This window comes from Micromesistius poutassou (genome assembly GCF_964030765.1).
Source record: "Micromesistius poutassou genome assembly, chromosome: 9".
Classification (NCBI taxonomy): domain Eukaryota; kingdom Metazoa; phylum Chordata; class Actinopteri; order Gadiformes; family Gadidae; genus Micromesistius; species Micromesistius poutassou.
Window position 1 is genome coordinate 18,297,559 of NC_140279.1, and position 14,997 is coordinate 18,312,555.

At 44.4% G+C, this 14,997-nt stretch overlaps 2 protein-coding genes across 2 annotated transcripts; one reads left to right on the top strand and one right to left on the bottom strand.

The window, feature by feature from the left end:
* Positions 1-4,296: 4,296 nt before the first annotated feature.
* On the bottom strand, positions 4,297-9,235 carry prdx6 (peroxiredoxin 6). The gene is made up of 5 exons (XM_084473434.1): positions 9,046-9,235; positions 8,132-8,288; positions 6,099-6,242; positions 5,268-5,414; positions 4,297-4,641 (listed from the first exon to the last, which is right to left on the bottom strand). The coding sequence occupies exons 1-5, from the start codon at positions 9,135-9,137 to the stop codon at positions 4,516-4,518; spliced, it is 666 nt and encodes a 221-aa protein (XP_084329560.1). The 5' UTR covers positions 9,138-9,235; the 3' UTR covers positions 4,297-4,515.
* Positions 9,236-9,378: 143 nt separating this feature from the next.
* On the top strand, positions 9,379-14,695 carry plpp6 (phospholipid phosphatase 6). The gene is made up of 2 exons (XM_084473433.1): positions 9,379-10,178; positions 11,445-14,695. Exons 1-2 carry the CDS (start codon positions 9,689-9,691, stop codon positions 11,810-11,812), a joined length of 858 nt encoding a protein of 285 aa, XP_084329559.1. The 5' UTR covers positions 9,379-9,688; the 3' UTR covers positions 11,813-14,695.
* Positions 14,696-14,997: the final 302 nt, after the last annotated feature.

Consider the following 14,997-nt stretch of genomic DNA (forward strand, 5'->3'; position numbering starts at 1 on the left):
CCCCTACACACACACACACACACACACACACACACACACACACACACACACACACACACACACACACACACACACACACACACACACACAAAACAGGCTCACTTTATTATGTGGAAAGCCATTTCCCTTGTCACCAATGCGTGGAGTAAAGGCCCTCGGCGATGCCGTGCTGGGTAGTCTTACACTCCAGACACCCTTGGGCCATTACTCAGGTGATGTGCCACCTAGTGGGTGATCAATGTGTCTCTAATAGAACCACCGGAGGCAGGGGGTGGGGGTGGGGGGGCGCCGGGAGACCGGGCAAAACCGGCAAGAGGAAAGGGAGCCGTATTGATAGGGAGAGATAAAAGATAGGCATGGAGAGTGATTGCACTTTTACCTCCACATTCATCACCGCTCTTCCGCAGCGGTAACGAGCTCTCACCCGCCGGTCACTTGTGTGTCCAGAGAGCGGCGGTACGGGGGTGGGGGGGTGGGGTGGGGGGGGGGACGACTGGCTGATGGCCTGTCGAGAAGGCGTATTTATGGGGCGCCATCAAAACAATGGCATTCGTCGAACCACTTGGATCATATGCTTTCATCACTTTTATTGTTATGACTCCTCTCTCTCGCCCCGGTGGAGGTGTGTACTTTTATGTCCCTGTGTGTGCGTGTGTGTCTGTGTGTGCGTGTGTGTGTGTGCTTGTTAACACACTCAATGACCCATACACTGATGGGAGTAAAAAGAGTCCAAGGGCAAGTACCTACTGGTTTTCACGTTTTGTCTTTCTCAAAGATTGCTTCTTATTTTACGTCTCCTAGTCATTGCTCTCTGTCTTGAATTCATTTTTTTTTTTTGGTTCAGCTTCAACAATGCAATGGAGAGTTCAGAATCAGAATCAGCCATATTGGTTTGCATAAACAAACAAGGAATTTGACTTTGGTTAAGCCTTGCTCTCAAAGTACAACACTTAAGGGTTAGGGTTAGAACAGAACACAAAATAAACATCTACTGTTTAGTGTCATAGTATGACAATACCATATAATTTACAAATTTATAAAAAAAAGAAGAATATGCAATAACAATTTAGGCGAGGGAAGAAATGGTGAAATATCAGTTACCAGGACAACAGACATCTAAATGGATCCGAGACACAGTGTATGGATACACCACGCACAAGTATAACTATTGAGTCACTGACCTTTTGAAACAACTGCAGTTCCACAGAACAATAACTCTTCTTCAAATGACCTCGCCGTGATTCAAAAAAAACTAAACGCTGAATAGCACTTCCAAAGATATTCAGGCAGACACATTCTGTAATATTTCACTCGTAGGAATGATAGAGGGAGGGCAAAGTGGTGTTTGGATTTGATAAGAGGGATCAGAACTCTGTGTGTGTGCGTGTGTGTGTGTGTGTGTGTGTGTGTGTGTGTGTGTGTGTGTGTGTGTGTGTGTGCGTGTGTGTGTGTGTGTGTGTGTGAGAACGAGAGGGTGTAATGGAGGGTGAGGTGGTGCCAGGCAATGTGGGAGGGAGTGGGTCTGGAAAGCATCAGGCTAAAGTAGTAAATGTATGTGTGTTAGGTTTTTTCTATGTATGTATGCGTGTGTGTGTGTGTGTGTGTGTGTGTGTGTGTGTGTGTGTGTTTAAGAGTGTGTACGTGTGTGAGTGTGTGTCTGTGTGTATCAGGAAAATCATGTTCTATTCTCTTCGATATGAAAGGGAGTTGTTCCTCTGGTGTATGGCTTAACCTTAAGAAGGCTTCGTGTGGGGTCCATGTTCACAACCGTACTATCCTTCTACTTAGCAAACACATGTGATAATGACTTAATATGCACAGAATAAAACGGAGCCAGAGGGAGAGTAAATTTGATTCCCAATTTGTCTACATTTGCACATTTCATTTCAGGAAACGGACTCAGGGGGACCGGATAATAAATCAGTATCAAAGCCAGAGTCAAAAGCATTTGAATACCTGATAAGAAAAGCTTTTTCCTCTAGAGGCTAATCCTCCTACTCCCACTCCTATGTTTTTATCTTACAGTTGCGATTGAACCGAACAGTACAAATGAACAACCCAGTCACCCAGCCAGACCATCACAGCCGATGGACCTCGCTGGGGCATATCCGTCCACCGTCGTCCGTCAGCACAAAGGGGCAGGGCCGCCGTGGCGACGACGGAGGGGGTTCAAGGCCAGAGTTCACTTTCCTCAATGCCACATTGCACGATAACTCGGATGGATGATTTTGGATGGATAAATAATACATGTATGTGTATTTAACTGTGACCTTTGTGTGTCTGTGCATGTTCGAGCCCTATACATGCATGTACGGTACGTACGCGTGCGTGCACAGAACACGTGCAACAGCAACAAAAAAAACTGAAAGAAAGAAAGCAGGGAGAAAGAGAGAGAGGGAGGGACGTAGAGAGAGAGAGAGAGGGAGAGAAAGGGAGAACGTGGTGGTGGTGGTGTACCAGCAGCTGGTACAGTGTTTGTGTTTCCCCCTTGATAGTTGTGGCCAATGCTGGTGTTGGGTTACACCCAGCTAGAGCGGGCTGGACATGGATGGGGGTGTGGGGGTGGAGGTGGGGGTGGTGGGGGGGGTGGGTCGGCGTTGGCACAGGATTGGAATAGGAGGGGTTGGGGAGGGGCTGGTGTGGGGTGGGGGGGGGGGGGGGGGGGTGCAGTAGTGGGCCGTTAAGCCAGTGTCTAACACCCAGGGAGCCATGCATTCTCTGACACTGGCCATTGTAGTCTGGAATTTGAGCAATGCATTTGATCGCTGTGGCAGCGTCTCTCCGGCTGTGTCACGTCGGGTGACACGTCGGGAGTGAAGGAGTCCACGCCGACGGGTACGAGATCTTTAGATACGAAGGAGAAGGAGTAGGGGTTTTTTTTTGCGTTCAACATCACAGCGATAGTGAATTTTGTGAGATCCCACTATGAGTCACGTGTGTGTGTGTGTGTGTGTGTGTGCGACTGCATTGTCCTCATGAGGCCGGTTCCCCAGTAACACGTCGACACGTCGGGTTCAGACCAAAGCCGAACGGGGGAATCTACTAGATAAAACATGAGGGACCTGCTTTGTGTTTGGGTCGGGAGGATTTAGTGCCCTCCTTCCTCCACAAACACACATACATTAAGAGACCATCCCTTTGTGGTGGTGTAGGTGCAGACAACAGAATTTAGTTAAGGGAGGGTCTCAAAATATATTTCATCTGGCCTCGCTTACGCTATGCTCTTCCCCACACTTGTAGGAAATCCCATCTGTTTTCTTTGGCTTTCTTCAGAGTGCATTCCTGTCCAGCGTGTGTGTGTGTGTGTGTGTGTGTGTGTGTGTGTGTGTGTGTGTGTGTGTGTGTGTGCGTGCGTGCGTGCGTGTGTTTGTCATGGGCATGGTTGTTTTTACCTTCAGACCACTTGAAGTAGGCTAATTCATGTGATTCTCTCACAGCTTTGTAGACACGGTAAATGTTATTTCCCCCAAAAGGTTGAGTACTGAAGAAGTTTATTTTAGATTTGTATATGCTACATGTGAACCTCCTAAGATGGCGCAATTTGATTGGTTCGCTATCTCGGGATATTGGGCAATATCCCATGATTGAGATATCAAACTGGGGGATATTGTTTTCATCTCGTCATGCTAATAAAAACAAATAACCCGCTAATAAAAACAAATAAATCCCGGCAAAAAAGTGTTATCTTTTATTTTTGGAGTGTTCACGTTCACCACTCACTTCGCCTTCGGCGAATAATTGTTAATTGTACATTGGGCATTGATGGGCCTATGTGATAAGTAGCCGACTGATAAAGCAGTAAGCCTACCTATGTGACCTCCAAGGCAGGGATACCAAGGGGAACCCCTGATGCTATGTAGGATAAAGTAGCAACTGAACGTTTTTCAGTACCTAAATGCTTAATAAATAGAATAGATCAACGTGATTTGCATTCATTTCAACTGAAACGATAAAAAGACTAAAGAACTCGTATGTTATGCTTTGGAAACGTCAGTTGTAGGACCATTACAGTGTATGTGCCACCACCTATTGGTGGAAAAGAGTACTGTACTTATTTTGATTTTTTTGGGAGTTGTTGGACTTGAAGAGAACGAGGAGGACATCTACTGGTCAACGGGAAACATTAAAATAAATACTTTTTTCAGGTTGAACAATTAGGCACATTAACTAAAATGCCTAAAATGTATTATGTCACCCCACCCCTTCCCCTCCCTAATTTAACTCCCTTCCAATTGGGATGTTTGCATTTATTCCAACGGCATATGCCTACAGTTTTAATCAGCACAGAGTCTCCTCTGAAAGATACAGGTCTTTATTGTTGTCATTCAATAACATGCACGTAGAGTATAACGTTACATGTTTGACAAGCTCTGGAGTTAACAGTTAATTTGCCGGTTATTCTCAGTGCTCGTATACAAATCTTGGGATAGCTGAAAAACAGGATGAGAGTAGTGCACTCCTCGGTGAGTTGGATATGTGTCAATGGTGTTGGAGCGGTACAATGTGGTGGGCTGATCAGGGCTGGGTGTAGCGCAGGTATTTCTTCCCAGAAGGCAGTTCTTTGCACGTCACCCCGTTAGGAAATAGGGAGGTCGCCTCTGCCTCGGAGAGAGAGGGGATGACCATGACTTTATCACCGGGCTGCAAACACAAAAGGGGAAGAGACGTTTGCGTCACATAATGACAAACAAATAATTACAATTTTAAGATTGAAAGCGGCTTTCATCAGGAAAAAAAAAAGATACAAACCATTTGTAACCTCTAAAGTATTTTTGTTCTATTGAAATGTCCATACTATTCACCGGTTAAATCCCCCCCCCGTGATTAAAAGTGTACTTCTGATATAAATGTCATCCTATAATTCGTTTCTGTGGATCTTGGCGGATGCTAGGGCTGCTCGATTATGGAAAAAAATCATAATCACGATTATTTTGGTCAGTATTGAAATCTCGATTGTTCAAACGATTATTTTTGAGTTTGAAAACATGATGCATTTATTCATAATTTCTCTCCAAAAAAAAAAAAAAAAACTTTTTAAATGAGAACTTGGAAATTTCCCCTTAAAAAAAAAATACACAAAATGGTCAAATAGAAAATAAAGTCCAGATATGAATCCAGCTGTTCTGCAATTTCTATTAGCAAAAAAAAAAAAAAAAAGTTTCAACTCGATTATCTTAGTTTGGTGATCGTTTCACTCTGAAATCGAAATTACGATCAAAATTCGATTAATCGCCCGGCCCTAGCGGACACTGTTCAGCGCTCTGTACCTTCCAGTTGACGGGGGTGGCCACCTTCTTCTGAGCGGTGAGCTGCAGGGAGTCTATGACCCTCAGCAGCTCGTCAAAGTTCCTTCCAGTTGTTGCCGGGTAGAGAATGGACAACTTGAGCTTCTTGTCCGGTCCGATCACAAACACCTGGGGGGGACACGGCAAGGTGGGTTAAGCAGAAGACATCCCCGCCCACGGCTCAGTGATTCGGCCATCAAAGGTTGTCCATGGGTCATGAAAGGGCGTCCTATGTTACCACACACGGTGGGACGTTGATTAGCCATGAAAACTTAGCATGCGTCGGAGTGGACACGGCCACATGTGAGTGAAGTCACTATAGGGTATAGACCTCTGAAGAATAAGTCCCGCCTTCCGAGGCTCCGGTTCCCTCGGTCAAATGTCAATGGGAAATAACATGATTGTACATAACAAACTCTGTAGGTGGCAAAGAAGTAAAAGCTGCGTCACCTTTTGAACTACACACTTGGGAGAGTCGTGACGCCCAAAGTCTGTGCACCCGCGTTAGCGTAATGCTTCTTCATAATAGTTTACCACTTTAACGGCAAACGGACAATACAAAACTTCAGTGGAGACTAGATGGAAGAAGTGTGTGGTTCAAAACGTGACGCAGCTTTTACTTCCTTCGCCACCTACAGAGTTTGTTATGTTCATGAACCCCGTGTTATTCCCCATTGACCCATTTGACCGAGGGAACCGGGCGCCTCGGAGGCGGGACTTCTTCTTCAGAGGTCTATTGAAATGGTGTGTCATGGCTTATCGACATCGACCTTTAAAGAAGGAGGATGGGGTCGGCTAGGGAGGGACTCTTACACAGCGGGCCGTGAGAGGCATCCCGTCCTTATCGAGCTCATCCGGGTCCAACATGCCCAGCTGGACTGAGAGCGCTCTCTTGTCGTCGGCGATGATGGGGAAGGGCAGCGGTGCGGCGGTCTCGCCGTTGAAGGCCATCACATCCTGTCCAACAGAACGACAGGGATACGGTCATCTCGAGGGGAGCCGTGGGCCTTTCCCCCCATCCATTCAAAAAGGAGACTCCTCAATGGGATTGAGATGAGCTTAGGGGTGGACAATGAATCAATATTCATTTAAAATCGCAATAAAAATGTACCGCGATAACGGTGATTTTTTTTTTTGTGTAGTAATTAAGTCGACGAAGTCGAAATAGAAGAAGCGGCCGTAGAAGCACTTCAGTTGTGTTTAGCTGCACTGCGGTACGTGACTTATAGGTTCATCCAACATGATTGCGTACAGTTGTATCGTTACTGTTTTGTTTTGGACACCAACTTTCTCAGAAAGTGTGAGAGCCTGCTTTTAGTTGTCGACAAGGGAAACCACTATAAAAATGTACAATTTCTAAAGCATGCAGACCCATTACTTACGATAATCCCCATCTTCCGCGAACCGGCCATTCGCTACACTATTTTCTGTGCAGCTGTAGATGTTCGTGTCTGAGAGACAGTTAAGCTTCTAGGACACATGTGTGCGCGCGCGTGTGTGTACGTACGCGCGCATGCATGTGTGTGTGTGTCCAATTTCTGTATCCTGAAGCACTGTTAACATAAGATCAGCGTCATGTTTGTTTGTTGGTGATGACACTTGTACGTCTCTGAGAGGGGGGGGTGGGGGGGGGGGGGGGTGGGGGGGGTGACTAAACTTTACAGGGTCACAAGTAAGTAAAACATTTCTAGTTTATTCTGGTAAAAATGGTTGACAGGATGACTTGACAATTAACATCATTCCATTAAATGTAATGGTATTGTTAATTCAGGCTTCTGGCCGAACCCAAAAACACCCTGTTGGGAACCTATTTTACTGCTATCGTAATACTTATCGTGGCGAGACGACTGAAATGAAAAAGTTTACTGTGCTATCAATGTTGGCCGTATTGTCCAGCCCTAGATTAGCTAGGAGTCCATTTGCATGGAAAGTGCCAGCATAGACATAAGGTGTTATTGATTGACATGGGCTAAAATGATGTGCTCGCCATATCGTCAACCTTCAACACTCATTCACTTGCTTGCATATCTCCACATCAACATTACTATTACTAACATTATTATTTTTCACCTTAAAGTTTAGGATTTTATGAAAATGTAAGATAGCAGAATCCCACTTTTGTATTGCTTTGACAGTTGAAGAGCATGTGTAAAAGAAGAAAAACAAAAAAAATGTAGCTTTTTTTTTAAATATAGTTGGCCATTCCAAGTGGACCTTGGATTTATCCAGAAAAAGAAAGAAAGCGAAACAAGTAAATGGGGTAACAAGTTCCGTTTTATAAGCTGGTCATAGTTCACCAGGAGATTGTGTAACCAAACAGTCAAAACACACCCACACACACAATAGAGTCCTTATCAAATTCCAAACATCCCTCACGTGGATACTAGGCATGGGCGATTTGCGAACGATTCGGTCAGAACGAACGATTTGGCTCAGCTCCATTACGGCTGGCGTTTGCACCGCCGACAGTACCCTTATGGTAGTGCAGGGTGTAAAAAAGGCTCCATTTGCAGGCGTACCCCATGCTTAAAAGCAAAGCGGTGGGGCCAGACACCTGAGATCCCCTGCCAACGAACGAATCAAACAAACGATTTGTGCTAGTGAAGGGAACTGAAAGAACTGATTCCTGGAAAAGAATCGTTTTGCCCACGCCTAGAGGATACGCCTCATTAAACTTGAAGTACTGGTCTTTCTCTTTCTTCAAGTTTTCCGAGGTGTTTTGAAATGGGTATTCATCATTTAGCATCTGCCTCATTGTATTACCGGCTGGTACTAGTACTCACTTCCTTGGGAGCAGTTACCAAAAGCAGGAATTGAAAACCCCAGAGTAAGTGCATGACTCAAACCTTGCTCCAGTCGGTGTGGTCCGCCACGCTATCGATGGACAGCGCAATCATCTTGACTCCCCGCTTCTCGAACTCACCGGTGATGGCCGCCGCACACGCAAGCTCAGTGGTACACACGGGAGTGAAGTCCCTCGGGTGGGAGAAGAGGATACCCCACCTTCAAAATAAAAGCGTTATCGTTTAGAATAGTGGTTTTCAAACTTTTCTACTAGTGTACCCCCTCTAAGATGTGAGTACCCCCTTCACTGGCACAACCCCCCCCCCCCCCACCCCAAATATACATAAATAATGTATGTGCGTTGTATTTGTCTTTGTAAGCATGAACATTAAAAAGGGTGACGTTTCAACCACTTGTCCATTTTCTCGTTTTCTATTGTCCAGCTTTTCCAGAATTTACAGTGTTAGGGTGAAAAGCTTTACATTTTCTGAGTACCCCCTGCAGTATTTCCAAGAACCCCTAGGGGCTCTCGTACCCCCATTTGAGAACCAGTGCTTTCTGTCAGGTTAATCAACAACTTAAACCAAGTTTCCCAACCAAATGGACTGATTCAGTAACTTTAGTAAGCGTTGGGGGGGGGGGGGGGGGGGGGGGGGGTGTAGTTGTGTTAGTGCAGTGTGTTGCCATTTTGTTGAATAGCAGGGTCTTAAAGATTAAAAAAAAAGTCTCCATAATCCGTATATGTGTTTACCTGCATCATTGTTGATAATAATAATAATAATAACCAGGTACAGAACACTTGTAAAGTGATCCATAGTTGGCTTTTTCTGAAATCCCTAAAACGCCTATTTAAAAGCGTGTTGTCATCCATAACGTTAGCTGGTGCAGGTCGGCGTCGTTTACCCAACACAGATCGGCCTCGTCATGCAAAATAATCAATTAAGAGAGTTACTATAGAGTAGACCAACGAACTTACGAGTCCCCTAGGAAGTCGTGGAACTTAATCCTGCCGATTGTGGTCTCGGCTTCGAAGTTAGGGAACACATCTCCAAGCAAAACCCCGGGCATGGTCCTTGGTCTCTCACCGGTAGGCAAAATTGGACAATGAATGGCGAGAGTAAGCGTCGGTTTGGTCGTGAAGTTCAACCGCACCACATGCACGATTGCACGTCGCCCACCGAGTGTCTGAGTGGTTGTCTGAACCCGGAAGAAGGCGTGCTTTTACCCTGCCACGTTATTCGATAAGAGCATAACATTTGATTTTATTTATTTTCCGAATTTAAAATACACCATGAGGACCGAAATACCTATTCCGGAAAACCTGATCAAAACATATGGGCTACGGTGCGTCTAAGCGGCGTCTAATAAGGCGTAAGGTGCGTCCTCTGTAAAGACACCATTTCCCAGCCGCCACTGCGGCACTAAGAACAACAACAATGGCGGCGTGAGGAAGTCGTTCGGGACGTGACGGGAATGGTGAAATGTGAAGCAATGCATTGAAAGAAATAAATAAATCGACATCCCGCGCTCAAGTCACTGCAGGACACCGAACCAGCGCGGTGCATTTTGGAAATACAGTAAACGCGTGCGTGCGTGTGTGTGTGTGTGTATTGTCCACGATGCCTTCTCCCAAAGCGAAAAACCCTTTACGGAGCGGCGGCGGTGGTGGCAGCCCGGTGCTCGGCAGCTCCAATGGCCGTTTCGAGTTCATGTCGCTGAACCGAACAGCGCCACCCCACCTCATCCAGAGGCAGGGCTCCGACACCACCACGGCCCGGCTGAGAGCCTCGGAGAGCCCGACACGGCGCCGCGGCTCCGGCTCCTCCACGGGCTCGACCAGCGGACAGGGGATGCCAGAGGAGGACTGCATGCGGCTCAACCCGTCCATCCTGGGCATAGCGCTCAGCTCTCTCCTGGCCATAGACCTGTGGCTTTCCAAATGCCTCGGGGTGTGCGCCTGTGAAGATTCCTCGTGGGGTAGCATTCGCCCGTTGATGAAATTGATAGAGATCTCCGGCCACGGGATCCCTTGGCTGGTTGGGACAGCCTACTGCATCTATAAGAGTGACAGTACTGCGGGACAAGAAGTCATGTTAAACCTGTTCATGGGTAACCCGTCTTTTGTCCTTATACGTGTACTTGTGGCCTTGCCTACGATTCCAAAAATGTTGAACAAATGTTGTTATAAGGTCTTTGGGAATTGTACAGGCGGCACACTTCGCGTAGCTGCAACCTGTGCTTGTTGTGAATGACCGTCAGTGTCGAAAATGATGAATGAAAATGAAGGAATAGCCATTGGTGCAGCCAATGATTCCATTCTCAGGAAATGCTGTGTATTCTCCACACCTTCCGCCACGAATAACGACGTTGACCAAGCTTTTCTTAACCCAGACCAATTTAAGAATCACATATAGATGTAATCTGACAATGATCAACGATTTAATGTCGTGGTCAGTCATTTTTTGTGCGACACTCGGACCCACCAACTTGGTTGTATGGTATAATGTAGGAATTCGGTGGAGGCTTACATTCTATCATGCATGGATACGTTCTAATACGTAATACAATTATATATGTGCCTTGCCTATACATTCAAATTGTTTCTTAGTTTAAAACATCACATTATGCACTATACATCAACATTTGTAGGCCTACTGCCTGTGAGTTCACTTTAGAGATGTGAATTACAAAAGTCAAGTTATATCACTATCAAGCCAGTGCCTTTCATTGCCAGAAATTGGCAACTATTAAATACCTTTGATGGTCTAGTGTTCTCACAGGTCATAGGACAATTTGTTTATCATAATAATACAAACGCAAAGTATGTTCTCTCACGTTCATTTAAACTAGACAGATTGTTTTGGTGGTTTAGATGGGCAGGAGATTTTAGAGGACATGATGGCCTTTTTTGAGCCATTCTAATCCTTAGTCCTAAAAAGCAGGGCATTTTGGTATGTCAAGCTTTTTCCTTGTAATGAATAAATCATTACATCCATAAATAGAAAAGGTAAAGTGAAAGCAAATATGTGGAAGGGAAGAATGTATTCTGCAGTCACTCTCCAGTTTTACCGGGATGAAGCTAAAGAAGATGTTGTTATGACTATTTTAGAAATATAGCATGCAGGCTCCAAGAAGAGTCCCAATAAGATGAGCTTATTCTGGGGTCCAGTTTGACCGGCTATGTCTAAGCGAATGCTTCTTTATTTATCTGAACAGGTGCCCGCCATGTCCTGTACTAAGCCCCTTGTTAGTATGTGTACTTGTACATACAATGTGTACTTGTACTACAACGTCTACCATTCTGTGCTTTGCTGCCATTTGCATGTCACTGGGTTACACTGACATTGTTGCTGTTCTCTCGCTCTCCCTTCACAGCCCTGCTGCTGGACCTGGTCCTCGTGGGCATCGTCAAGGCTTCCGTACGTCGGCGCCGGCCCGTCCACAACCGCATGGACATGTTCGCCACTTTCTCCGTCGACCGCTACTCCTTCCCCTCCGGCCACGCCACGCGCGCCGCCATGTGTGGCCGCTTCCTCCTGGCCCACTTGGTGCTGGCGGCGCCGCTGCGGGTGCTGGTCCTGCTGTGGGCCGGCACCGTGGGACTGAGCCGAGTTCTGCTGGGCAGGCACAACGTGACGGATGTGCTGTTCGGCTTCTGGATGGGCTACTGCCAGTACAACCTGGTGGAAATGCTGTGGCTCTCACCGCAGGCACTGCAGGCGCTTCTGGGACAGCTGGAGTGACGAGGGGGGGGGGGTTAGAGTGTAGAGGTTGTCCAAGGGCAGGACGGCAGGGAGCATGGCGGTTTTCACCGGCTGAAGCCAGTGTTTTGTGTTTTTTTTCAAGTTAATGCAATCGTCCTTCCAGCCTGTGAGATAGCAATAGTTTTTGTTTTGCTTGTTCTGAATAACAAGAAGAAATGTAGGTGCACATTGACTAGACCTCAAACCTGAGCCAAGGTATTGCGTATGAGAATACAATTTGTACATAGACCAAAATTGCTCACATTCCATGAAGTTTTTCCACTTAAAATAAAGCTTCTTTTTTTTTTATTCATTCTAATTGTTAGCTCCCCTCCTGAAAAAAAAGTTAACAATCAACTATACATCCTGCATGACCAAACATAGGATTAAAGACAAAGTGAATTAATTAACAGTAGTGGAACTCTGTTTGCATTTTTGCAGTATATAGGGGCACAAAGTATGGAGTTATTACATATTATATATATATATTTTAAATAAAACAAATTATTCAACTACGGAACAAAGTCAAGATTATAATTTTGCACCCATTGAACTTCCTTAAACCAGACAGATTCCATCTCCAGCCTGTGAAATAGTGACAGAACACAATTAAATTTTTGAAAACACGTTGCATGTAGCATGCTTTTTTTTTTTTATCAGCCTCTAAAATCGGATGAAAAAAAAAAATACAAAGCCATCGTCTTGTAACCTGCCTGGTGTGTTCTTTAGGAGGCATTAAAAACCGACCAATTAATTTTTAATTTTTTTTTCTGTAACGTATGTCCTGTGTACTTTGACAACTGAAAATTGTCAGTGTCTGAATATAGTGTTTCCGTTGAAGAATAACTTGTTATATGGTACGAGATTGACCATGCTATGTTCTGTCAATAATTAGAGAGCAGTTTTGTCATCTGACTTGCAGAGTGCAAGTCAGTGCATGCAGAGTCTAGACATAGACCGGCCATTTTAAGGAGTTTTAAGCAATTTTTAAGCAAGTAGGCCTTTGTTTCAAAAGCAATATAATACAATGCTGTTCCATGATTTATTTTATTGGGAGACTAAGAGATGAAGGATCGATGAATTTCAATGTTCCAGAGATTTAACACGGTGTGAATATGTGATGTTAATGATTAACATGTGGTGATATTCCTGGGTTTAGTTGGAGTGCTATGTTGATGTGTTAAGACAGTGTGCAAGGTACTGACATATGCGTGCATTCGTCAACACACAGTGCTCATGTGCATGTGCACAGTGCTGACATCCGTCCATTAATGCAATCATTCTTTTTGCATTAATGTTAGCAGAAAAACAGTTTTCCGTCTGCAATTTGTAGCCATCCCACCCATCAGGTGTTCATTATTCCGTTGATTGTATTCTACACAACCAAATATGTTGGCCAGTTTATGATATGGCTCTGGTTGGGTAACATCATCCCTTAATGCTTCCTACATTTAGCCTACAGCCATTCATGGGCTATAGTGCCACTTCCATTATCATGTGTCTTACTTTGTGGTCGGTATTCTTCCACAATATTTCTCTAATGACAATAATAATAATTACAATGTAACTCTTGGGGGCGGTGTAGTAGTGGGCACCTGTGATATGAATGTGTTATTAATATATACAGTAGGTATGGTTTTCATGCCTGATTGCAGTGGCGCTAGTATTCCAGTGGCGGCGCTGTGTCCCTTCTGGGTGCGTGTAGGGGAAACACTGACTTATTTAACCTTTGTTTGATTTGTATTTATTGTAACGTTATTTTTTTTCTGTTGTCCTATGAAAACTGTGCTATGGTCTTCTCCCGTAAAGGTTCCCGAAATGCCCTCTGTCGCAAAATTGAAGAAGCTGAAATTACCTCGCTCTTGGCATTGTTATGAGATTGTATATAGTGCCTCCTCAACTTGATGGATCGGGATAGAAGCATAGAAAGATTCCGAAATAGCAGTGATTGGGAAATACATATGTGCGAGATATTCAGGACCCTTCTAAAGTCGAGCTTATGATCTTTTTGATCTTCAACTTGTCAACCTTATAACAACTTCTTCAATAATTCACAAAATAGGGGTGTGATCCCTTTAACACGCTTGCTTGACACGTAAAATGGCTGTGAATTGGACATCTCAATCATAAATAATAAACACTAAAATAATTCTTAAGATCTTCTCAATAATCACAAAGATGTCCTCGCACTGCACGATAGGCTACTGCAGGGATAGGGTCACTTACGTTCGTGTTACTCCTGTAAGCAGAGTATGCCTCTTACCCTGTCGTTAACTTCGCCAAACCTGTACCCTAATGTATAGGTGCTAACCTTCTGGACATTTATTCAGAGACGCGTGAAGAGAAGTGTCTTACTTTAAACTTAAGTTCTAGTGAGAACCAAAGAAGTTTCGGGCAGACACAATGCTCACAGGCAAATTAAAAACTGATGGCGTTTTTTATATATATTTATAGATGGACGTTTGAGCGTGTTCATAGACGTAGGCCTACGACATATTTTATTCTCTTTAAGACCCAGAATGGAATTAAGGATTGAAGACTAGAACGGGAACTATAATGAGGGCGTTCATTTTTTTCTTTCTCTAGGCTAATTTAATTATATCATATTTGAGTTTGACCTTTAAATTAGTTAAATTCAAAGCTGGACCTGTCGTACCAACGCATTCGATTTCACTTCCCTCATTGTCATCAGCTTAAAAATATACTATGAATTGTATTGTTCTGTATTGATCTAGTCTAGCCTATAGCAGAATGCTGGTATAATTGTCAGATGTATACGTCAGAGGGAGTCAAATGAGGAATGTGGGAAAGGCGCCATTATTACAAACGTTTACTTTTTGAAGATTACACTGTGATTGTGATTGTTTAAATAAACTATCAAATGTAGTGTATCGTGTATCGTGAATGGGTTGCGGTGTACGCCGAGGTATTCTGAGATCTCTATTCAGGGCTTTGACAGATTAACATCAGAAGTAGCCTATAACGAATGGAACATGCATCGATCGATGGGGAACATAAAAGGTGCTGACACACGACTTCAGAGTTCATCGGGCTACTTGAGGTGAAAGAATAAAGTTCACGTTTATTGCCAGACCACCAAACTGGTCAATTGTGAAATATCCTGCACTTTAGTCAAAGTAAATTTATTTTGCCAAGGTAAATATAATATCATGCCTTATAAGGTC

Bases quoted from the DNA above. Each gene is read 5' to 3' on its own strand.
- plpp6 (XM_084473433.1), top strand. From the start codon at position 9,689: ATGCCTTCTCCCAAAGCGAAAAACCCTTTACGGAGCGGCGGCGGTGGT. The intron at 10,179-11,444 runs GTAACCCGTCTT...CTCCCTTCACAG, and splicing joins CATGTTAAACCTGTTCATGG to CCCTGCTGCTGGACCTGGTC.
- prdx6 (XM_084473434.1), bottom strand. From the start codon at position 9,137: ATGCCCGGGGTTTTGCTTGGAGATGTGTTCCCTAACTTCGAAGCCGAG. The intron at 8,289-9,045 runs GTAAGTTCGTTG...TTTATTTTGAAG, and splicing joins CACGACTTCCTAGGGGACTC to GTGGGGTATCCTCTTCTCCC. The intron at 4,642-5,267 runs GTACAGAGCGCT...TTGTGTTTGCAG, and splicing joins CCACCCCCGTCAACTGGAAG to CCCGGTGATAAAGTCATGGT.